The 25,430-nt window shown below is 39.1% G+C and overlaps 1 protein-coding gene and 2 pseudogenes across 1 annotated transcript; all 3 read left to right on the top strand.

The window, feature by feature from the left end:
• Positions 1 to 1,926: 1,926 nt before the first annotated feature.
• LOC146486393 (uncharacterized) lies at positions 1,927 to 4,613 on the top strand. Its single transcript, XM_085097129.1, has 2 exons — positions 1,927 to 3,114; positions 3,744 to 4,613. The coding sequence occupies exons 1-2, from the start codon at positions 2,868 to 2,870 to the stop codon at positions 4,466 to 4,468; spliced, it is 972 nt and encodes a 323-aa protein (XP_084953255.1). The 5' UTR covers positions 1,927 to 2,867; the 3' UTR covers positions 4,469 to 4,613.
• Positions 4,614 to 8,878: 4,265 nt separating this feature from the next.
• On the top strand, positions 8,879 to 12,671 carry LOC146486392 (uncharacterized; annotated as a pseudogene).
• Positions 12,672 to 17,923: 5,252 nt separating this feature from the next.
• Positions 17,924 to 21,647, top strand: LOC146486391 (uncharacterized; annotated as a pseudogene).
• Positions 21,648 to 25,430: the final 3,783 nt, after the last annotated feature.

The following is a 25,430-nucleotide window of genomic DNA, read 5'->3' as shown; positions in this document are numbered from 1 at the left end:
AGTTGAGGTTTACATTAGCTTATGCAACCTTTTAAAGATCTCTATCCGACAAGGATTTTTGTTTCGACCCCTCAACCCTTCTGGAGAAATTTTGCCAGCACCTGTTGAGTCGGCCGCGGCTCAGGTGCGGCTCTCGGTGTATGTTCACCACATTCCAGCTTTTGCTAATCGGAATGTTACTTTACATGGTCTAAGGAGTGGCTGTGCAATTTCGCTCGCCATTGCCGGAGCAAAGCTTGATGTGATCATGGATCACGTGGGCTGGAAGTCCTCATCGACTGCACGTCATTATATTAAGTTGAATCGGGTGCTTGGCCTTGGTGGAGCGGCGGACACCTTGTCTTCGTTGGAACTTGGAACGGTCAAGTGAAACGTTATTAGACTCCCAAGAGAAAGGCCACCACAATTTTTGTTGTGCATCACTACCCTGCTAGGAGAGGTTTCATTCTGGCAAGTCTTTTAGATGTAGGAAGTCGTTCGCACCTCTTGTATTTTGCGTAGTCTGCTTGTTTACAAGAGACGTGAACGACTTTGTACATCTAAAAGACTTGCCAGAAAGAAACCTCTCCTAGCAGGGTAGTGATGCACAACAAAAATTGTGGTGGCCTTTCTCTTGGGAGTTTAATGACGTTTCACTTGAACGTTTTCACTAATTATTCGCCACAAACTTCTACTGATTTATTTTTTTCAATTTATTTTTAAGCACTGAGATGAGCTTCACTACTATATTACTCATTTTGCTTATGGCTCATCAGTCCTTTGGTGTCCAGCTTAGTGATTCAGACGAGGTTGAACGTTATATCCAAGAAATTATTAAACATTTCGAGGAAAATCCAACAGAAAATAAAATTTTTGTCAATAATTCACCCTCCGCTGATAAGAGATGCATCTTCAAAAGCTGCAGTCTTCATGCCAAGGGTATTACTCTGGAGCCCACAAAAACATTTTTCTATTTCAATGACGTGCCCGATTCATAAAAAGGCTTTTTGTCCTTACTTGTGGACAAACAGTGTATCAGGAAAAAAGGAGTAAAGTGAAGCCAGGGTCATATACGACATTCAGTGTAATGTTATTTTAGTCGAAAGGATATATCATTGTACAGAAGGGAAATATGGACATAAGATGCGATCGACTTCGTTTGATGTTATAAATAGTTTGCCAAGTGACATCCAGGCCTTCTGCCCAATAGAACTTTTCCAAAGCAGTGGTTGCATGAAACGCCTGTTGCAGTATATAGACAAATTTTCCAGGAGAGAACTTTTTAAAAATTGGTGAAGGGTTAGTGCATCTCAACTTTCAAGAATTTTGTACAATGAGAAACATCTATATGGCCAACAAGAACTATGACACTAAAGAGTTGATGACTTTTAATAAAACGTTATTTTCTCTTTCCTAAGCAATGACCAAATCACGAATTTATTTTTAAATTTATTTAATAGGAAAAAACACCTTTACGAAAAACACATGGACAAACTCAAAGCGACTGCCCTGTTGTGCGATCATACGTTTAAACTTTCAAGAAACATCGGGCTTGTTAGAGAATCCGATAACAAATTTACTACACAGTTCAAACAACTCTTCATCGCAATGAACGAAAAAGGGGAAGTAGTAGCGTGGAGGCTGACAACATCAACAGGGTTTTCTGAGATTGAAGATATACTTAACAGATTAAAGTTGAGACTTGACAACAGTGATTCTAAGCTGGAGGTCATTTGCGTGGATGACTGTTGTCGTGTGCGGAATAAGTATCATCAGATTTTCCCTGAGGCAGAAGTCAAGTTGGACTTGTTCCACGCCTGCCAACGTGTAGTTAGAACCATGCCCGTAACAAATTGTCTTTACAATGACGCAGTAAAGAGCTTCATTCAGATATTTAGGCACAACAACGACCAAGGTGATACACGTATCAAAAGTACTCCAGAAAAAGATGTCATTGTTTCTTCAGCAGTGGGTAAACGTCCCTAGCAGCCAAATAACATCATCTACTTTGACCGAAATAGAATCTTTGCGGAACCACATTCGTAAAGGTTGTTTATCAGACATACCACCAGGCTACGGTACTGAAAAAACTAATACCTACATCGACTCCTTAACAGGTCATTAATTACAGGCGCAACGACAATCTCTGTGGAAATCGCTATTGTGTTACTGACAGTAATTTTTTACTATCACAACCAAAAAATAACAAGTTCAACTCATTCTTCCAATAAAAGGATAAGACCACCAGTCCCTGTTGAAGCAGGGCAACATCCAGGTGAAAAACATAATTTTATCGGTGCAGATGAAACTAAGGATTGCTTGCATCTTAAGGTAACAGAGAACACGGATAAATTTACTTTACCGAGCAAAGTCCCACTGAATCGCGGCAAAATAGGCGATGGGAATCCATTTGTTGTCATGGCCGACAGAATCGAAGACGTATGCAATGTGGCTGTTGCTGAGAGCATTCTAGATACTGCTACAAAAATACAGGAAATGATCCACAACATTGACAATAAGAATAAAAACAGGTCCTTCAATTCCCTTGATTTAATTTATTTCAGCTATTTTGGCAATGTTCTGGCCCTTAAAGGTGATGTGATATTTGACGATCCAACAATAAACTCCCACGTGCAGATTCTGGAATGACAACTGGCTGGATTTGGTTTATGTATGGATGAGGTACAAAAGGATGGCCATTGCCCTTTCCGAAGTGTAGTAAGGCAGTTTGTAAAGAGGGCAAAAAATGACGAACTCGTCGCAAATCATGAAAAAGTGATGCAAGTTCCCCCTGACGAAGATGGAGCCACCTTCTGTCATGGAGCCACCAGCTGTTTGCGGATGAAATCGCAAAGGAATGTTGTGAAATAAATCAATTTCTTTGTGAAATGAGCCAAGAGATATTGAGAAAAGCGATCGAATTTCGAGCCAGTGGAGTTTATGATGGAGAAATCAGTGATGTGGTGATGAAGATTTGCGCAAACATCATAAAGATACCAATTACGGTGGTTACATCCAACCAGTCCATCCTGTATATTCCATTCTTACCCGAAGCCGTATTATCCAGTGAGCCCATTTATGTTGCATTTCATTTCTATGGAGATGGGCACTATGATGCTGTTGATCCAATGCATGGTATGTTACACCTACAATTCTTTTATTTTCAAAAATTTTCAAATGGAATGAGCCGAGAAGTCGTGTTTTGTTTAGTTTAGTTTCAAAGATTTTTGGGAAATGGTAAACAACAAAAATTTCAAAAAAGCCACTGTAGCGACTAGTTTTTCTAACAAATTTGAGAAATCACTATGGGTAGATCATGTCCGTGGAATGGATACTCAGCTCTCAATATAAAATGCAGCTCATGGAAAATTATGTTCATATCTCGTGGAAGGGTTAAGGTAATGTTGTTCACGGTGATAGGCATGTTGAGAAGACCGTTTTCATAATGCCATTCTTGAAACCTATCTAAAGCAAGCCAACAAATCGAGGAATACAGTAGGAAGCCGTTGAAACCTTTTTTTTTACCTATGCACACAATAGCATCCATATAGTTATGTCAATGGATGTACACTTAGACAAGTTGATAATTTGGGAGGGCACTCTTTCAATTCTTGTTAATATTAATAGGTGTGTTTTCTTTTTTCGAAGTAAATATCAGAGATTTTAGTGGCGGATAAATAGCTGGTTCGCAAGAATTAATAAAATGAATGTACTTTTAAATTATCACTTATAGACGCTGATGAAAAGCTAGGTGCAAATGTCAGTCCTCCAAAAAAAGAGGCTTGCTGCTGTGGGCAAAGAAGTAAGACAAGGGAAGACCTATCTTGCACTTCTGGAGGTGATGCGAAGGAGACACGTTGCCCATGTGCTATCGGTAACAGATGTTGTACTTCATTTGGTAAATGCTTTAATTGTGGGAATCGACCACCTAGCAACAACCACATTGACAACCAATCTTCATGTCACTGTGGAGCCAACAAAAAAAAAAAGTGGTGAAAAAGTCAAAAGTTGTACTGACACCATAGGTAGAAGACGAAAAAAATTCAAATGTTATAAAGAAATGCGACCATGTACCAATAAGTCCGGTTGCCATGGGTGCAGCAATGAGTATGGAAGAAGAGAAGCCAGCGACGTTTTGTTTCCACAAAAAAGAAATATTAAATGCACATCAAGTCCATCGAGTATACAATGGAAGAGAACTGATGTATTTCTTATGGAGAACTACTTAAAAACGAAGCAGGGGTCTTGGACAACGGAGGAGACATGCTTATTAGAAGCAGTACTTTCATTTTTAAATTCAACCAGCATTGAGCTGTTTGATGAACACATAACAAATATGTACAATTTTGTTTGCAGTTTTGCCTTCACGTGTACAGCAAACTGTAAATCAGAGCGGCAGATAACAGGAAAGTTGAATTATATTAAGAATAGGCAAAATGCACTACAGAAAATGCTGTATGGGATTGCTGCACTGGATTCCCCAACTTGACCCAGTGCCTATTTTGCATCCGTAAATAGTGACAATTTTAATGAGATTTCCTTCATACAACCGAAAACTTCTCGTCCGTTACTGTAAAGGAGAAGAAATGAGTGCGTCATATGATGTTTCATTACAGTTTTCCTACGCGAAAAAAAAAAAGACGGCCGAGTTCAGTTGACAAAATGTTATAAGTATTTGCAAGGTTCCTCCTATAAAGACCCTTTCGTGAATGGTCGTTTTCACACGAGAGATGGATTATCCGTCCGAGACTGGTTAACCGTTGGATTATTTGCGCCAGACAGATAATACGACTTAATTTGCCAATGGAACGTTCATAGTTTTTGATGAACAATTCGCCTGACTTTATCCATCTGTTCATCCATCAGAGATGGATGATCCATCATCAAAATTTCAGGCTTGCATAAAAATGAGGACAAAGAATTTGGATGTCTTAATAAAGTTAATTGGCGCTTGCCATTTGTCAGTCACAACTGGTTGACAGCACCATTGCCGGACCATTCAGAGATCAAAATAATGAAATTAGTTTTTTCCAAAGGATTTTTGCAGAAAAACAATCTCCTTGGTTCATCCGATATAAGATTTCATACAATATAAGATTTGACTGATCTGGCCTTAAAGTGAAATTCTCATTACAGGAATGGTCTGGCCGGTCAGTTCTGACAAATCGAAAGCGTCCTTAGTTGTGTTAGTGGTTAGTTAATGTTATTTAAACTTCAAAACAGGCCCACTAGTTCATTAATTTGCAATCATCAGTCTAGCCATTTTTTGTATAGATAGGGACAGACTAGAGCTATGATTCCATTCAACTCGGATTTCATTCCATGTTTCAGTTTAATATTCTCGCCAAAAGTACATTGAGTACGAAAGCAATTTTGTGTAAGATGAATGGAAGGGAGCCAGGAGCCCATAACGTTTCTTTAAAGGAAGGTCTACCTTTACGCAAAGTTAATTATTTCGCCATTAAATAAATACAAAAATAGGATATAAAAATACAGTCATAAGATGGACAATCTTATTTTGATCACAATCTATTAAACATTTAATTCAAAATAAATCTTAGTTAATAAAAAATTCTCGTTTCATAATCTTTCATAATCTACCTCGGGATGACCACTGCGGAACACGGACATCATTTATTAAGAACGACACACAAGGAAGGGGAGGGTTCTGTGAAATCTGACTGGTATCTTTTCCTTCCACATGAGTTGAACATCTTTTTTTTAGGATTTTTATCAACTTTACGTAACACTAATAACACAATACTAAACACTACAAACACTACACTAATAGCGATAATTACAGTACTGACTGTACTTACAATATATGCTTACTATACTATGGTACTAACAAATACACTATTCACAATACTGACAGTATCTTCACTACTAACTTTTTTACATACAATTTTATTACTGACATTACGTACATTACAATACAAGAGCAACTTGCACTACTAAAAGGTAACTAGATAACAACCCATCCACACACTCTACATTTTACCTTTATTTTGAATTAATTACAATGTTGCAGTATGAACATGTACATGTAGGCAGGGCTACATGTGGGTCATGTTTCGGCACCCTCCTCTAGCAAGAGCTTGGTTACTTTTTTCTTTGTAGGCAGCACGATTTTCAAGGTTAAGAAAATTTCTTGAGTTTTTTCTCTCTTTTCGTACCACCTAATTTTGCTTCCTAATATCGTTCCTCTAATGTTATGCTCCATAATCTTGTTCAATTCAGCTTTTAACTATTGCAACTCAAGTAAAAAATTCGGGTTGTTACGCGAATTCTGTGAGTTCACTGGCATTTCATTTATTTGGTTTTGCAGCTTTATTTTTGGCATGTAGCCTCTTAATTCCATTTTGATCAAATCCCAGATTAGCAGGTAGTTTTCAACTTCTTTGTATTTAACCTTTGCCACTTGAACACATTCCCAAATGCCATTCACATACTCATTGTCTTTCTCCAAGACTCCTTTGCTGTGGTTGCTCTCGTGGGTGGCATGGACTGTCCCACCCAATTCAGATTACCATGAGGTTACGCATTTCTCGTTCCTGTAAGTTTCTTGTAAAACATAAAAATCCGCAAGTTGATGATGTAGCCACCTAAATAGTGTTCTTTGTTTGGTAGATTGGTTAATTTCCCTGACGTTTAACGAAAGTGTTTTCAGTTGCAATGGCTCAGGACTCAACACAACCATTTAACTAAAATAATAAATAGTAAATACCTACCTACTGAAATGTGCTGATTAGTGAGCAAAATCCTCGAAAGGTCGGTGGGAATAGTTAGTCGTTTGAGAGAACCCATAAATCACTAAAAAAAGGCATAAAAAACATAAAAGACAGCAACCAAACAACAAAAAAAACAATGCACACGATACACAATCTAGACATGAGAGCCCAGAGTGACTCAGATCACAAAATGACTAAATTGATTTGTGTTCTGAATGAGGCGATAGCTTTGCTAATGAGAACGCAAATGCAATCTTAACGGAGGAAAAAAAAACATCAATATGTGAAAATCTTACATATAGGCCCCAGAACTAATTACCGTCAGAGACAGTATGTGGCTTATACAGTTGTCCGTTCATAAAAAGCCGATGTGTTAGACATGCGCGGGGCCCGAACAGGGTGGAAGTGTGTTTTAAGTGGAGCGCTTTTAGCCTTCCTCTTTTGGTGGTTATCGATCAAATAAGGGGGAATTTCACATCTCAAAATCAGTGTTCGGATGCCACCTAGTAGAAAAAACAAAAGGGGTGACCGTGGATCTACTGAAGAGTGCTCCAGAACAAACAGTTCAAGAAAGAATTAGATGAACTGAAAGCTTCCCTTCAACTTAGCGATAAAGAGCTCCGTGACACGAAGACCTAACTTGATGAAGCAGCCAAAGCTAACATCAAATTAGAAAAAAATTGCATGTAACGGCAACTTCGCTTGAGTCTGCAAGGAAGGATTTACAACAACAGACCGAAGAAGTAAATTATTTAAACGAGTCTCTGGATAATCTCGAACAGCATACTCGTAAAAACAGCTTGAAATTCTATAGAGTCCCCGAAAACTCGTACGATTCAACAGAAGAAGTCATCCTAAAGATCGCAGCTGCCCTTGAAGTCCAAGTTACCCCAAGCGACATTGAAATTTCACACAAACTGAAATGTACAAACGACAGCAGCATCATAATTGCAAAATTTTGTAGCCATAAAGTGAAAACCAGCTTTTACAAAGCACGGATAAAGCTAAAAAACATAAAAACTGATTGTTCCCGTATCAGTTTGCTTTGGCTGTAGGATCGAAAGACCGGCTATTCATCAACAAGAATTTAACCAAGTATAGGAGAAGTCTGGTCAACTCAGCAAACCAAAGATGAAGAGACGGATGCATAAGAAGTGTGTGGAGAATGGACGGTAAAGTTTATGTTAAAACTTCCCCGGATGGGAATCCTATCAGAATCCTTTCAGAAAGTGACTTAGGTGCCCTTTAAAATGTACAAACAATAGGACCAAAGGCAGGGAGGGTGGGAAGGGTACGCTTTTGCTGAGGAGGGATTTCGCCATAGGCTATGTCTCGTTTAAAAAACTTTTTGAAATTTTCATTTTGTTTTTTTTTTGCTCTACCAGTGTATGATTTCTTTAATTCCATATTATGACAACCTGCGTTTCGCTTCTTTCTAACATTAACATTAGTAATAGTTTATGAACTGGTACTGCAATGAGTTAATTTTCTTTTCTTTAAGTTTAAGATGCCCTAAACAACACAATTAGTTAATTTTCTTTTCTTCAAGTTTAAGTTATTGTAAACAATTTAATCGATGTAAGACGTGTAAACTGTAAAATATTGTTTTGTAACTAATTTTTGTGTGTTGCATTATTATAGAAAAAAAAGTAATTATTGTAAGTAACCTGTACATGTAGTATTGTTAAATATTGTGTCATGTAAAGCAAATAAAAATTGTTAAAAAAAAAGCCTATTGTAAATTAGTTTTGGGTTAAACATCTTGTGAGTGCAACGTCCTGACTGCAAATACTTCTGTTCCTTCACACCAAGCTCGCACACCCTTATCAAGGCCACCAGGCCTGTAGGCAAGATTTTCTACATTAAGATGCGATCCAACAATTCCGGGGTGATAAGGTGTAAATTGTAAATCCACATTATTTGCTAGGTTTGATGCTCGACATTTGCATCACGATCTTTCAATAGTGAGTGCTTCTTATAAACAGATCGATAAAAGATTCTTTCAGATCAATGTCCCCTAAAATTCCAAAAATAAGCGCCTCAATGTAGAAGTCAATGTAGAAGTCCCTCCAAATATAAGCCTCATCCCAAACTCCGAACGGAATTAATGACAACGATTTTCATAGAGATTTTCCTAGGGAGTCAATAAGAGATGACGTCTGACGTAGATGTTGTGTTATACTCCTATTACCCCCCAAGTAAACAAAGTACCCCAAGTAAGCAAAGGACCTCGCGTAAGCGAAGCACCTCGCGCAAGTAAAGCACCTCAAGTAAGTAAAGTTTAAGTTTCTTGTTGCTGTATGGCAAATAATGGATAAAAACGAAGAAGGTCCCAGGGACGAACGGGACAAATTACAACACCGTGGTAAAAAAAAATGTTTGGTGAAAGACTACAGTTCACAATTTTTTTATTTCATCCGAAAATTAAGTCAGTTTTTTAAGTTCACTTTTACTTTACTCTATGCTTAAGGGATAAAGTGCGAAGGAAAATATTTTCTCTGCGCTGGGATTTTGTACAGCAACATATTGCTTCGGATCAGGAGGGGCAACTTTACTTCAGTTTCGGTGTTACGGTCACGTTATGTTATTCAAAATGCTTAAAAGTTAAGAACTTTTATTGTTTTTCTGTTTCGCAAAGAATGAGGTCTTTATATGTTCGGATTCAACTTTGTTATCTTTATTACTTTTCCGTTGCCCGGTGGCGGGTAATTTGAAACTTCTGGTGGCCAGAGGGTGGGGAATATGTAACCTAACGGAAAAGACAAATCCCAAGGGGTCGGTGATGTTAATAACTGAGGGGATGGTATCAGCCGGATGATAGTTGACTTCTCTAAAACCTACGTTACATCTTTATTTTTAGGTCAAGGATCACATCCTCTCCTTTCCCGCTCAGGAGTCGCATTACTCCAGGAGAGACAGCCATGGGAAAAAGTTCCTGTAAGAGGGGTTATCGGTGCAAATAATATACAACCTGTATTTAGAAGAACACAAAGCTGCAGTATTGCAAAAGCAGCAAGCCATTCTGAGGTACAGAATAACGTAATTGACCATACATTCGATTTCTTAAAATTTTTAGATAATCAATAGCGTTTCCAACAGAGAAGCCTTAACTGTGCTTTGCTCTGTTAAAAGCACACAGAAAGTGGCGCGAACGCGAAAAAGTGTGGGGAGAAGCAGGAACCAATTAATGCGTTTTTCTAGGCCTCAACTCAACCATCTTCTTTTAGACAAATAAAACACAGGAAAGCAGTCTTTTATGTTTGAATGTACGTTATGTCTATATTGTCTTGTGTTCGCAAATTCTTGACTTGTATTATGACAATATAATATATGGCTTGTTTTGTTATTTACTGAATAGATAATGGTTGTTGATGATTACCCGTGCAATTTTGTCAGTATCGAGTTTGGCAACATTTTTTAGACCACTGAATTAACGTGATATTTCTAAAATCGAATTACACGGCAAACAGTTCTGGCACATATTAACTAGTTGTCCGAATTGAAAAAATGTAAGAAACGACTTTAATTCACAATGATTCTCAACCCTGGGACCAAAATGCTCTCTGGAACTTGTCTTCCTCGCCGACATATCTGTATAGCTACTGCGAGACAAGTTGCATTGAATGTATTCTAACTTTTCTTTTATATACTGTTTGTTCTAGAGCCAAACAGCAAAATACTCAGGCACTAGATGCATTAAGGCCTAAAGTCAGCCAAGACTTCTACAGACGAATCTTTAACACGGAGTTTAACCTGGGGTTCGGATTACCCAGAACAGACACTTGTGCGTGATGTGAAGAGTTGACAATCGCTATGAATGCCGCGACGGAAAGAGCGAGCTCGAAGAACAACAGAGACGTCACCAACAGCAGGCAGATATGGGGTACGAAAGCAAGCGAAGGGACAAAGCCAAAGCCAAAGCCAGCTGGGCAGGGAAGAAAAGAATACAAGGAGAGAATGGCCCATGCAGCAGAGACGCGTTGATATGGTTACTTTGATTTTGAACAAAATCTTCCAACACCAAATCTGCACCATAATGATATGTTTTACCCCCGCCAACTTTGGGTGTACAATTTCGGTATTCACGATTGCGTGTCAGATCAGGGCCATACATGCATGCTGGTGTGGGGGGAACATGTGGCAAAATGGGGTTTGAGTGAGGTGGTGTCGTCTCTGCAGACATTCTTACAAGAGTTCATAACTGGAGCGAGATAACTTTTGCATTTTAAAGAAAAGTGGTGTTAACATGTACTATGAAATTATCGTAATATCAAACATGGAGAATTTCAAGTGCTTTCCCACAATCCACCATATTTAGAATCCGTAAAAATTAATTCTTAACAAAATCTCGGCAATTTGCAAAACTTAATTTGAACGACGATTTCATGTCACATGATGATATTTACAAATTTTCTCAATTTTGTTGCAATTTGAAAGAAAGAAAATACTATATCTATGATGTTTTCAGTGTTAGAAATGTACCACAGATCTTTAGCCTATGCGTTAATTAACGATAAAAGTCTGAAACAAATGTACCACACAAAGAGAAAAGCGTCTGAAACAATAATGTAGAAAATAAAATATGGAGGGCAGACTTTTTTTCTTACTGATCTCGTGCCTTTGCGTTATTTCTGAGGAAGCCTTCAAAATTTTTCCGATAAACTTAATCAACCAAAGAAATGCACAAATGAGTTGATCAAAGCTCCATTTGGGTACAACTACGGCAAGACTCAAAAATACTCTGACTGGTCTTTGTCAAGATGGAAAATACTTAACACGTTTCTCATTTGGTCAAATCATTTACAAGTAATTTTTCTCCATCTGTAGAGAAAAGGTTAAGGAAAAATGCCCTCTATCTTGACCAATGACTACTCAGTAGTCTAATTTTGATTTACCTACAGATCACTTATCTGCTACTCAGATGGATGTCCAGGTCAAAACAAGAACAGTATAGTGATTGGCTTTAATTTTGACCTTCAACAAAGTGGCGCCTACGAAAGGATCGACCACAAGTTCCTATCCAGAGGACATACTTACCTGGAGAACGACCGGGACTTCAGCCAGATGGAGAAAAGGAAGAAATATGCAGAGGTCCTTGTGCCAGAAGACTGGTTTAAAGTCGTCTGTGACACAAATCAAAGGAAGCCATTTATTGTACGTAAAATTATATTGCTATTTATGACCCCTTTTCGACTCTCAGTTACCAGTTAAAATTTTAGTCATTTCTCAGTTTATTTTGACGTATCTCGAAACGTAATTTTTTAGTTAACTGTTAAAATTTTGTCCAATTCTGGACTATCAGTTAGACACCCATCATAAATTGGGCAGAGGTGATTTCACAGAATATGTGGGTTTGACATGATCAATGGATCTTGACAGAGTGGGATATTCTAAGTCGAATTTATATGCGTCACTTTTCAGTCAGGTCAATTAGTTATCAAAGCCGCAGAAATTTCATTGGCTCCACACCGTTTCAATAATCTGTGGAGGCAATATGTTCAACATTTCTCTTTGTGCGCGCATTTGAAGCGACGAAAGCGAGTTTTAGGGACATTTGTTTCTTATTCGCTCTTTTGTTTATTCAAGGTTCGAGAAATGGAGCAGACCGATTTTAAAGATTGGAAGGGTTATGTCGGCGACAAGTACCTTTTGGCGAAGAAAGACAACGCGGGTATGCCCTTCAAACTGAAAGATGCCCACTGGATGAATTTTGGCTGGGGTACAGAGCGGGATCCGATTATTGGGGAGGAGAAGATGGTAAATCATCCCAACGAAGTTTCGTTCCGAAACAGCTATTCTTCTGAGGAGCCATGGAAAAGGGTGAAGGTCATCAGGAAACCAACCCCACTAATGACACCTGCAAAACTGTACAACTCTCCACTGGCCCTCAGCGCAGAAAAACTAAACGACCTGAGGAGCCTGGTGAGGATACCATCAGAAAGATGTTTCTTGAGGCCATGAAGATAGCTCTTTCGTTCATCATGAAGAACCACTTGTACGCGTTTGACCACAAGATAAAGCTGCAGTTGAAAGGAAGGTCCCATAGGTTTGGAACTTACAGGGGTTCTAGCTCAGTTGTTTATGGTCTGATGGGACAGGCAGTTCAAGACGAAGATGGATGAGAATGGGTTACGGTTGAGGATGTACAAGAGGTATGTTGATGACGTGAATGTCGTTATAAACGCTCCCAGGGCAGGCCTTAAATTTGTTGAGAGTGAGGGTAAGGTGATCCAGGATGAAAGTGTTGCTGAGCAAGAGCAAAACATCAAAGCCGACAAAAGGTGCATGGCTCTGTTCCAGAAGATCGGCAACAGTATTTACCCATCCATTGAGTTGGAAGTGGATTATCCGTCACGGCATGAAGATGGCAAACTACCCATACTTGATTTGATAGTATGGGTGTAGATGAAAAGAAGGCAGGACGAGAGAGAAGAGGAAGATGGGGTGAGTGTGGTTTAACATGAGTTCTATTTCAAGGACGTTGCCTCGAAATGCGTAATCAACGCGAGATCGGCCTTGCCATGAAACTCTAAGAGAACCATACTCACCCAAGAAGTTTTGAGGATCCTTCTAAATTGTAGTAGAGAGCTTCCCTGGGCGACCATAATCAGCCACGTGAACAACATGATGCCACGCCTCCAGTACTCTGGTTACGATCAGAAGTTCAGAGCGGAAGTAGTGTGATCAGCCCTGAAAGCCTACAACCGTCTGCTGGAGCTAGACGCAAGCGGTGAACAACCATTGTACAGGCCAAGAGAATGGAGACAGTTAGCACGGGCTCAAGAGAGACGGAGGAAACGGGAATCTTGGTACAGGACGGGTGGATTCGATGCAGTGATCTTCGTGCCAGCAACACCAAAATCTCAGTTAAAAGATTGGTACGTGAGAGCGATAAAAGATGCAGGCTTTAAGATCAAGGTTGTAGAGCAATCAGGTATAACCCTCAAGAGAATGTTACAGAGGTCAGACCCGTTCAAGGAAAAGAACTGTCGCAACATCAACTGTCTTGTCTGCAGCACTGGAGGAAAATGATCTTGCTGCAGTACCAGTGTTACTTATGAGCTGGTATGTCAGGTTTGCCACCATAAGTACATCGGGGAAACATCTAGAAGTGCTTACACTCGCGGTAAGGAACATTTACGTGCTCTGGAGCAGCGGGAAGAAGGGTCAGTGATGTGGAGACATTCCTGTGACAAACATGGGGGAGACGTCCCGGGCTTCATTATGAATGTCACAGGAATGTTTCAAAACGATGGGATGCTGAGACAGATCACTGAATTGGTCAGGATTCATCAAGTTACCGCAGGTCAATTGATCAACACGAAAGGCGAGTGGAGCTATTTCCGGATCCCACGGGCTGTTGTCACGCAAACATGAAAAGAAGCTACAAACATTACTTCATATGACTATTGCACAATAGGAACTGAACTATTTTTTTATTTTATTTCATTTTGTTGTATATATATTTTGCTGTTATTTGTTGTTTTTGCATTTTGCATTTAATTTTTTTCTATCCCCCCCTATCCATATAGCGTTATTGTTACTTAGTTACTTAGATAGGGTTATTCCTCGTGCTATATTATATGAAGTCATCTGTATTTTAAAAACAAACTGTTGCTACCAACTGACGAGGTCTATTGACGAAACTAGTTTTGTAGTCGCGAATGTAAGTGTTGAAAGTAAGTGCAAATGAGGTTTTTCCTTATCACTATGATGTAGAATCTATTTGCTTTTTTTAGAATGATGACCATGCAGACTTTGTCTTCAAAAAGAAGAGATTTCTTGTGCAAAATACAAAGAAGGTTAATTGCACTGCACAAATTAAGCTGAGAGAAATTTTAGTGTTTCCCGAATACGAGGTAAGGTTATCCAAAGTAATTATGGTTTTGTACATTGCTCAAATCAAACCGTTCATTAAAAAATGTCTTAAGATCACCCCATCACCTTTATATTCATAAGAGTACCCACTGTACCCCTTCCCCTGGAGTAAACATGTCTTTTGACACACCAAGCTGTACAATAACTAAAATTATAGATGTGTTTTTCTTTATATTTGGATGCAAAAACCAAAATTTAAAATATTTATTTATTTCTTACAAGTTCAAGCAGGACAGGGGCGGATTTAAGTGGGGGGGGGGGGGGGGTGTGGGGATTGGGTGACTAGCCACCTCCCTTATCCTAAAATAATTGGCATTGGTATTGGTTAGTCCAAGCTAAATAAACAAATGCAGCCTGGAAAGGTGTAAGAATTAGCAACAACCACACCATTTCATAAATTGTTGAAACATTACATAATATCACCCACCACAACTCACTGTACTTAGGTTCCTCTGATTTTGGGAACAATGGTGGGTGAAAGAGTACTAATGTTAATGAATTTAGTTGACTGTTCATTAGTTCCTTCTCCCTGCATGGGAATAGGGTGGGTTAGTTTCAAGACTGTACTGTAGGTTAACATACTTAATATTTTTCCTTGTTATAATTATTTTTATAGATTCCAGCAGACACCAAGAAAGGAGGCATATGTCATCACAAAAACTGAAAAAAGCACTGGAAGAGGGGTCTGCCAAACATGAGCGAAGGATTTATATTGAGCTGCCATCCCTAGCAGATCACCAGTACCATTTCATTGGAGAGGTAAATTTAAAATAAGAAACACTACATGTCATGAGTCAGCAATTACCCGTACAAGTTAATTGGACAACCCGTTTATTTCTCAACAGGTTTTTTAACTAAATAGATGCAATGCAGTCCTTCTCTCATAACAGCTAAGTAAAGTCAGAAAATCAACACGGTCCTTCTCTCAAATAGGCTGCTGGAATTTGTCAACCTCTTGATGACAGGATCATAAAGAGGATCCATGATTTGGTTGCAGAAGGTGTCAAGGAAATATCTGAAACGAAAAGACACCTGTCGATCTATGTGAAAGAAGTTTTGTTTAGGGGAGAGCAGCTGCCTCAGATTACCAACCGACAGTACTTCCCAAAGACATCTGACGTCCGCACACATATGTACTGGGCTACAGTGAAGTACTGCAGGTCAAGAATTGATCAAGCGAACATTCATCTTCAGGAAGATGAGTGGAAGAAATCCCACAGTGAGGACTCCTTCTTTTTTAGACCCCATAGTGATGATGTCGACAATGAGAAGATCAATGCTGGTCCCAGCAAGACTGAAGAAAAAGGCATCATGGACGAGGAAGATGAGGAGGAGGAAGTTCTGAAGAAAGTGGTGAGTAGAGCAAGAAGCTTCTATTTGTACACCAGGCAGCATGGCAAAAAAGGTTACTACAACGGTATGGCAACTAAATCTGCCTGCTTGGTGCTACATACAAAACGACACGGTATGCCCTGCCACTGTTCTTCCTGGCTGTCAAGACCAATGTGGATTATCAAGTTGTGGGGTCCTTTGTTACTGAGGATGAATCCACTTTGTCAATAAACGACAGTTGGAATCCAGAGAGGTCACCCCCCTATTTCATGACTGACAACTCCTTTGCAAGAAATACATGCAATTGAGAAGACATTTGCTGGTATGTATTTTCAGGTTGACTGCAGCCACCAGAAAGGAAGAAATCACACTAATCAGCATACATTATGTCAATTCCAACATACAAATTTCCTCCCTAAAAACGTTGCAGACCATAATTATTTTGCTTTTGATTGCCCAATAGAGGTGCACAATAAGTAAATTTGGTAATATTGAAGCACTGCAGGGAATGACACTACATAAATTATCTCACTATGTTTCCAGTAAGGAGTTAAAACATGACTTGACTTTGTCATGAACACAAACAACTAAGATTACATGTTCTCTGAGTCTATCTTCTTTATGTTATGCTAAGACGTGATTCAAGCAGGTATTAAAGCTGTGTAACCATCCTACCATGTACATTATCTCAACAGATAAATAGGTATATTTAATATAATTATTATAAGATTTGCAAATACAAAGAAGTCAATTTGCACACTCAGGATGTGACAGATTTAATATTAAATTATGTAAATCAACATTAAAGCTAGGGTTTTTTGTCTTTCAGGGTGTAAAGTGTTACTATGCAATTTGCACAGGGAGCAGGCCTGGGAGCGATGGACAACCAAAACTTCCCATGGAGTAGCAGCATTAAAGGAGGAAGTCCTTGCAAGACTAAGAAGAATTGCTCATGCCTCTACAATCACAGATTGCAACAAGGCTGTTTCTGACCTGAAGGATTGGCATGTCTGGAAATCAAATGCATTACTGCGCAACTGGTTTCAAGAGACTTGGTTACAGGAGAAGGAGGTTAGTTTGATATTAAACCCAAATACCAAAATTTGAATTCCTGTCACTGATACCCATCCATCATCTCTTATATAATATAGTTTTGCTAAGAGAAAAGGTGGCGTTTACTGGGCCTGCCTGCAGCAATAACATGTGGCCCACAAGAAATGAAACATGCAACCCTGACAATGCAGACATCTTGTATCACTGCCTATTAACAACAAGCAGCTTCTAAAGTTGGTTTGGAGATTTAGTGTGACTGAGTAGTTCTTTCTGGTAGTATTCAGTTGCTTTAGTTCAACTAACAGTTTGTAACTGTTATTGCGGCCAGGTGATATCTTGCACACAAATTTACAATCAGTCAAGTCAGTCAAAAGACCGTGCTACAAGACAATGAACAAATTAGCATGAGTATCAAGTCATGGTGAGGCCTATCACTATTTTTATGGCAACAAACTAGGCTGTCTGTAAATTATTTTCTCATTCCTTATTCTCAACCCATGACAGTTATTTGTTTCACCCTTTCCTGCCCAAGAGTGCCATATGGCCAAGACGCAATTATGAGCTTTGACTATTTGATCAATTTGTGTGAAATTGTCAAGTTCTCTTTCGCACATCAACACTTCACCAATGACAACAGTTACATCATTAAAATAGGCATGATGGCCTCGAACACTTCCCTCAATAAAGACCGTACTCATCTGCCATTGCTCTAGCTTGTTTGTGGTTGATTTTCGAAGAATAAAATGTAGATTTAGCACAAGAAAGAGTGATAAAAGACAGAGACAACAATGAAACATTCACCGAGTTGTGATAATTTCTGCAAGGCGTTCTTTGTCTTAGCACTTACTTGGAGGCCGCTGTCCACTTGTGATGGCTGGCTCGTCACACATCGAGCTGGCACAATTTCCGTTCCACGCGGATTTTTATATTTGTATGGGGCTTCTTTTATAATGAATCACATTCTATTCGACTGTGGAATCCAAAATAAGATTGAATTACGAAGTGGAGACCTATACGACGTTACAGAAACACTGCCAAAGGCTGTCAAGCTGAAGTATGATTCTGTTCAATGTGGTATTTGCAGTTAATCCTTCTTGGGAAAACAATATCCTGATCAGCACATGAGATTCAAGCATCCATCGGAATGCAATGGTCAAGAAAGCACTGATCAAAGCATAAGCTTGCATTCTAGTAGCTCCCCGTCAAATGATGTTCAAGAAATTGAGGAGAGACGAGATGACAGTTCGCGCACTGCAAACGAAATTCCCAAATGGCGACGTGGGAGCGCTACCCGCAAGTCATACACGGTAGAATTTTAAGAAAAAACTCTTGATCTTCTAGACTCTGAGCAATTCCAGGAATAAATGGAAGAAAGTGCCAGAAGCGAAGCAGATAAGCAAGTGTCTCGTTAAAAGTGGAACAAGGCCAGGGATAAAATATTTGCCGAAATGTCACTCAACAAACGCAAGGCCAATACAGGAGGCGTAAGAGAGTCACAACAACGAAGAAAGATGGTTGGCGTTTTGGCCAAAAATAGCGAACGATATCCGCGCACTACAAAGCTTCTTGTCGCAGAGTTCAAGCTCAGGCGAGCAAAAGGAAGTAAAATTTCTAAGCCGTGGATTACATCTAATATAATGAAGAAAATCGAGATGTGCTACGGAAAGGAAGAGGCCGAAAAATTTAAAGTTAGTGACAACTGGTTTCAGCGTTTCAAGCGAAGGAATAATATATCTTTGAAACGCAGAACAAACCAAAAACAGCATTCTACAGACGCTGCTAGAGAAAATATTCAGAAATTCCATTTAAGGAAAGCAGTCCAGTCGAAAGGAGGAGGAGCAATGCTGTTCCAGACAGGAAATATGGACGATGGATGCCAAAACAAAGGTTCAATGTTGACCAAGTCCCTCTTCCTTTTGTTGTTGAACAGGACAGGACATATGAATTGTCAGGAAGCAAACAGGTCTGGGTTTCTCAACCAGGCTCTGGTCTTGATAAAAGACCAGCAACTCTACAACTCTGCATAAGAGCAGAAGGGAGACAGACTGTTAACCCAGCCATAGTATTTCGAGGTAACACAGGAGAGAGAGAAGTATGACAGGACATTGATGTCTATTTCCAGCCATGCGCATGGATGGACTCAGAGACCAACATAAAGTGGACTGAAAACACTCTGAAAAATGGCCTTCAGGATTTTTTTTCTTTTTTTTTTTTCAATATACCTTTATTCCAAACACATACAACATTTAAAGCCTAAAACGTACAATACTTACAGCACTTTACAATGTAAGAAGAAGAGGAGAATTCATTATATATATCTTAAGAAATATTTTCAATTTTATATTTATATCTCATTTTTTTGATAAAGTCCGGGAGCAATAGAGGTGGCGAGTCATTCTAGAGCTTTTTTTTTATAAATATAATTACGTAGGAAGAAGAGGGTATAATTTAACACTCGACACGGAACACTCGACACAGAGGAAACACCAAAAAGAAAATCTTCAGTGTTTAAATAAAAATTACAATTATTTTCTACAATTCTTCCTGAGTTGTCGCTTAAGGAGTTTTTAATTTTGTTTTCTTTGATAGATGGATTTAATAATATGCAAGCTCCTTTACTGTGGCGAGTGCCATGAGAAAAAAAGATTTCACCTCCCCATTCGTTTTTCCAGAATGACTCCTCACGTGATTCGGAATATGTTTCCTGTAGAAAATAAAAGGTAGCCTTTTGATCTTTAAGATATGCAAAAATGCTACTACTCTTTATAGAATTTCTAATGCCTCGAACATTTAGGGAGATGATTTTGCATGTTTGTTTGTTAGACAACACACTCAATACGAAATAGGCTTTAATAAATACACTCAAAAATATGACGAAAAAAATAATAAAAAAACGAAAATTTAAAACACAGAACACTTAAAGTCCGAATTGGGTACTAACTTCGTGAATGTTCCCACCCATATTTCCCTCCTCTCTGAGTTAATCAACTAGCTAACAAGATTATTTGTAAGGATTACAGTAACGGTAAATTTTCCTCTGTCAATTCAAACATTGTTTTGTCGAGTAAAACAACAAGTTCGCTCACAGGTTGTCTAAATCATAGTAACTGAAGATTCGAACAGGATCGCCACTCGGTGATGTTTTAACAAAGATTTTTCCATCGATTGTCCAAAAACTCGTCAAAAGCCCATCTTTTTTCATTTCGCTTGCCCTCGATACAAGTCCCCGTCTATAATTCGTCAGGTTTTCGTTGAGAAAGATTCGAGGTTTTTCACTCCTCACTACATTGGAATAACCGGGAAACACATCCGACACCTCAACATTCCTTAACTTAACTCTTTCCTTATATAAACTCGTTTTAACCTAGTGGCTAATAAATTTAACAATAACTGGACTCGAATTATTGCCACGTCGTTTGAGTTTGTGTGCTATCTCAATGTCACTCGGATTAACATTAACATTTAACGAGGTTGCCAATTTTAATACTTCTTCTTCCGTCATTATGGCAATCTTCTGGTATCCCATGAATTTCTAGGCTATTTTTCCTGGTGTACTACTCCAAATCATCGAGCGCCATGTACAGATTGTCCATCTCTTCCACTTGCTTCTGGAGTTTATCTTTAGCTTGTTGAAGTTCGGTCTTCAGAGTTTCATTAGTTTTTGACACCTTTTCCAAAGATGTTTTTAAAACGCTGACTTCTCTTTCTTTTGACTGAAGGCACAATTTTAACTGTTGTATGTCCTCTCTCAAAGTAGAGTTTTCTTTTAAGATGCTTGTGACCGACTTTTGAAGGTCCGCTGACATGTCACGTATTTCATTAGGCGTTGGTTCTTCCTCTGAAGCTGCATGATCAGATTCTTTCATGTTATCGCTATCTTCTTCGTGAGCGTTTGGTTTGTTATTTGGCCGTTTAGCGACATTCGTCTCTTCCTCTGTCGAACCGCGGTCTCCACGTTTGTTTTTCTTGCGAATCATATGCCCATTAACCAAAAAGATTTTCACCGAAAGAGAGGAGGGAAGATGCTGCTCAAAATTCACGTCCGCTCCACACGAGCTCCACGCATGACTCCAGAAAAGGTACTTTTTGCAGATAATGTTGCCTTTCAGCAAGCCCAAAACTTCCATGAAGCTGGCAGAGATTTAAACACTGTGGTCTTTTTTTCTGCCTGAAAACCACACAGACAAAGTGCAGCCTATAGATGCTGGTTATGGAAAGATGATCAAGAGAAAAATAGGCGAACAGATGGAGAAGTGGCTGGAAAAGGAGGAGAACCTTGAATTGTGGCATGATAGCATTCCTGCTAAAACAAGAAGGGTCTTGATGACAAAATGGGCTGGTGAAGCACGGAGGGAACTGAGCTCTGATGAGGACTTTGTAAAGAAACTTTTTGAAAAAACTGGATGCTTGATGACTGCAGATGGGGAGGACGATGAGCCTTATACATTCTAGACCATAACGTCATGTGCATGGATTCTAGGACACGTACTTAGACACTTTGCAATCGTGGACTCTGGGGAATACCTTTAGAGACCTTACAACCATACCAAAGCTAATGTACAGAACAATGCACCTTTATTTCAATATTCAAGAAAATTAATATTTTGTTTCAAATTCTATTCGATTATTTTCAAATTGGTTCAATTTTAATTCCCCAAATTGGGTTGTTATTTACTTTTGCTGTTTTATTTATATATTTATATTAATAATGTTTCACTGATTTCTTTTTCTTTTTTAGAACATGATGAGCTTTTGTTTTTTATTTAAATTTATGTGAACATTCACTGTACATACTGTAAATAGCCCAAAATGTTTTGTTCTTTACAGCATGGAATAATTAAGCAAACAAGACAGGTCTTTTTGCTGTTTAAAATTTACATGATTATCAAATCTTGACGACCCCCAAGCCTTGGTTACCGCATATTGAGTCAGCCATGGGTATACATAAGTGACCCGATTTCGCAATATAGCACAATGAGCGTGTTGACAGATCACGGAAGATGATGCTTCCTAAAGCTTGCTATTCATCAGTCACAACTTATCACTTGATGGTTTCAGTCAGTTAAAGACGAAATCTGATCTATAACTCCCAGTAGAAATAAGTCAACGCAGACAATTTATATTTTACTGTCATGTCGTGTCGTGTCGAGGGCAGAAAGCAGCCGCACGTTATTCCACCAATGCGAACGCTAAAAGAAAGGAAGCCATGGTTGCGTTTTGATAAATGAACATTGCCATGAACTGATGAAACGATTGTAAAGTAAATTGGTTTTACGACTCTGTAACGCACTATACGAATAAATGAATTTATCCTAATTTCTACACTGTTTGTGTACGCAATTAATGAATAAGGGAATAAATTAAACCCCAGTTGTTGGGACTCATCATGCATCAGCTTTGAATAGGGAAGATATTCGACGTAAGCCTAAGAGCTAACACACATAAATTTCAAAGTGACCCATTCCGCACTTTGAACTCACTTCCCCCCTCCTTCCCCACCCCCGCAACTCAAGTTGGCACAGCACGTGTCTCAAAAAGCAAACAAAGTAAGCGTGGTTGGACAAGTGCAGCCGAAACATTTGAATGCATGGCCAGTACCATGCTTTAAAAACCCAGCATATCGGCTCTGAAAAGACCTGCGGTCCAGAAAAATGCATACATGAGAAACAAGTCCACTGTAAGAGGAATGCGGTTCACCTCTATACACACGCATAGTTCCAGTCCATCGCTTGCAGTATGGTACAGTACAAGCTCTATCGTAGAATCAGTAGAATTTTAGCTTGATTTCCGAACCTCTACTAGTAAACGAATTACCAGCTTTACGATGGAAACAGTTAGAAACACTTTTATATGGCAGTGTTTTCCTATGGCGCCACGTTTGAAGATATAGCATGTATTCAGCCGGATTTATGTTTTCAGTCACTGGCTTTCGAGGAGAATGGAGAGTGGCAATCATGATGAAGTCGCTGAGGCCAATGACCCACCAAAACTGTACAGAGTGTTTTCTAGTTCTTTAGACCCTGAAAGGTCATGGTTTGCTCTAAATTCTGGTTTATGCAGTAGTAAACTTTCTAGGTTTTGTTCGCTCGGTTATGTCCGAGTGTTTTCTGACGGATATTGCCAAGTCAAATTTGATAATCTTTGCGATGGCAGTGGCTATCCAGCTTCGGCGAGTTGGTTTTCGGCTTCAGGTCGACGAAACGAGAAAGTGTATGTTGCTTCAGCATTTGGCCTTGATGTCGGAATCTTGCGCCAAAAGTTGCTTGAGGATGTGCCATTTGTTAAGTGGAAATATTTTCAACCCTTGGTGGCGTGGATCAACGCTTTTGATCCCAATTGCAATCAAGATGTCGAAGAGCCAAATGAAGTGCAGTGCAGGGTGGAATCATCCCAGGGGCAGGTTTCTGCGGTGTCGAGAGAAAATTTGACTTGGGAGAGTCAAACGTGAGAGTCTCTGCCAGCTACTCCACCAAGCACTCCAAGCCCGCCAAATTTCAAAATTGCGCCAATTCAATTCCCGACAAAATCTGGGAAGAAGAGGACTCTCTCTGAACTTAGGGCTGATGAAGATCTTTCCCCTGTCTCTAAGAAAAGGAAAATCCGTGAAACAGCCGTGGGATTAATGGGTGAGATAAGTGAACTTTGCAATCGCAAAGGCGAATCCGTCAGTACCGTGTTTCAGCAGTGCTGCCTACTGACAGGGAAGGTTGGCCGCGATGCTAGAGGAGTGTTTAGTACAGTGATGGAAATGGTTGTCCGGGAAAAAAGGCGTCAAAGTGGCATTCTCGAAGCTTATTCCAGAAGAGGTGTGGCAGGAAAGATTGAAGTTAATAAGAGTGCCAGGTTGGATTTACCTGCTTTTTAAGCTCAAGAGTAGGTTGTCTGACAGTGCCTGGCAGGACTTCACAAACCTTACAAAACTAGGAAGAACAGGGGTAAGAATTTGTTTTATCACATAATTATCATGTACACCTTAAATGGATTCCGCAATAAGAAATTTATTATATGAAAATTTGTTAGTGTAGTGATCTGTCTTCCTTTCTTTCTTTATGTTTGGGAAGAAAAAGTGAAATAAGAAAATCATCCATAGCATCAAATATCGTTGTCCATCAAACAATAGGACTCGCGAAATATAGTCGAAAAATCGCTCCAAAGGAAATTTCTCTAATTATCATCGAATTTCGTTTCCATTACTTTTGCACAATACTGTATGGATATTTTCAGGACAAACACTTATTTCACACATGAAACATGTTTCTTCAATAGTTATTAGTCTGACCTGTGATTGAAGCAAACTTGATTTGAAACAAAATATACGAAAGATGACAGCCTTACAGAGTGACATGCACATGCACATATACGCCAGTTCGAATGAGGTGTGTCAACATTGAGTTACAGGTTACAGCTTGATCATATTGACGCGAAGCATGAAATTTTAATTTGAATCCGAGACTATCAGATTGCAAGGACCTGTGGCTGTATTTTTCAACTTGCTGTCGTTTATTTAACAGCAATGGCTAGTGATCTGAGGCATCTAATCAGTCCACGTAACTTCACTGAGAGTTCATTCAATGGTGTTTGCAGTGTACTTAAGGGAGAAATGGCAAGTAGATGAGCTTGTACTTAGATTTTGTACAATTCGTCCTTGAAACCGTTGGGGTCAATTATCTTGCACACTGTCATAACTTGTACATTGCAGAACCTATTATATTACACGTTTTAGAAGCGACACTTTTGATTTACTACAAATATTGCACAAGTTAACCATCCGAAAGAATTTTTTAGAAGTTTAGCTGACATTGTCGTTGAAATGGGTTGACCGTTTACGTTTTACGCTTGTAAAGCCATAGATTCTCAGAAAAATGGCGCCAATTTTAACACAGTTGCATTGCTATATATTCAAATGTTTTTACGTTTCTAGTTTCAGTGGATAGTTTGAGCTTCCAGTGTCCATAACAACTTATTTAGGTTAAATAAGCGCTTATTTGATGTTTGAATGTAAGCTTTATATTAAAATGGCGCATGAATCAGAAAAGCGTCAGATCGGAACACTCATCGTAATTTTTCCTCTTTTTGTTTCACTGCCATATTAAAAAACTTTTTCGCAAAAAGGAGTATGTGAATTTGCGTTTCTTGCCTATGCCAAATCACAATGTTCACGCTTTTTGATCCGACCAGGATAACAGATAACTGATGTGGCTACCCTGAAAGCTGCCCGGGGAGAAGACCTGAAGGCGTGTGGCTGGAAGGTGGGCGAAATAATAAAGATACGGAAGCTCTGCAGCAAGAAGATGGTTGTGAAAAACAAAGTGAATTCAACCTATCAGCCCAAGTATCAGACACCAGGCTGTTGGAGAGCTCGAGTTCACCAATTTCGGCTATGGAAAGTGAATTCAGTGAACATCCTTACGATCACATGGATGTTGACAAGAGTAATCAGGTATGCTACACGAATGA

The sequence above is a fragment of the Pavona decussata genome, unplaced genomic scaffold (assembly GCF_977016875.1).
Source record: "Pavona decussata unplaced genomic scaffold, jaPavDecu1.1 SCAFFOLD_21, whole genome shotgun sequence".
Classification (NCBI taxonomy): domain Eukaryota; kingdom Metazoa; phylum Cnidaria; class Anthozoa; order Scleractinia; family Agariciidae; genus Pavona; species Pavona decussata.
This window is presented reverse-complemented; position numbering and strand designations above follow the sequence as displayed.

Bases quoted from the DNA above. Each gene is read 5' to 3' on its own strand.
- LOC146486393 (XM_085097129.1), top strand. From the start codon at position 2,868: ATGAGCCAAGAGATATTGAGAAAAGCGATCGAATTTCGAGCCAGTGGA. The intron at 3,115-3,743 runs GTATGTTACACC...TGCAAATGTCAG, and splicing joins TGCTGTTGATCCAATGCATG to TCCTCCAAAAAAAGAGGCTT.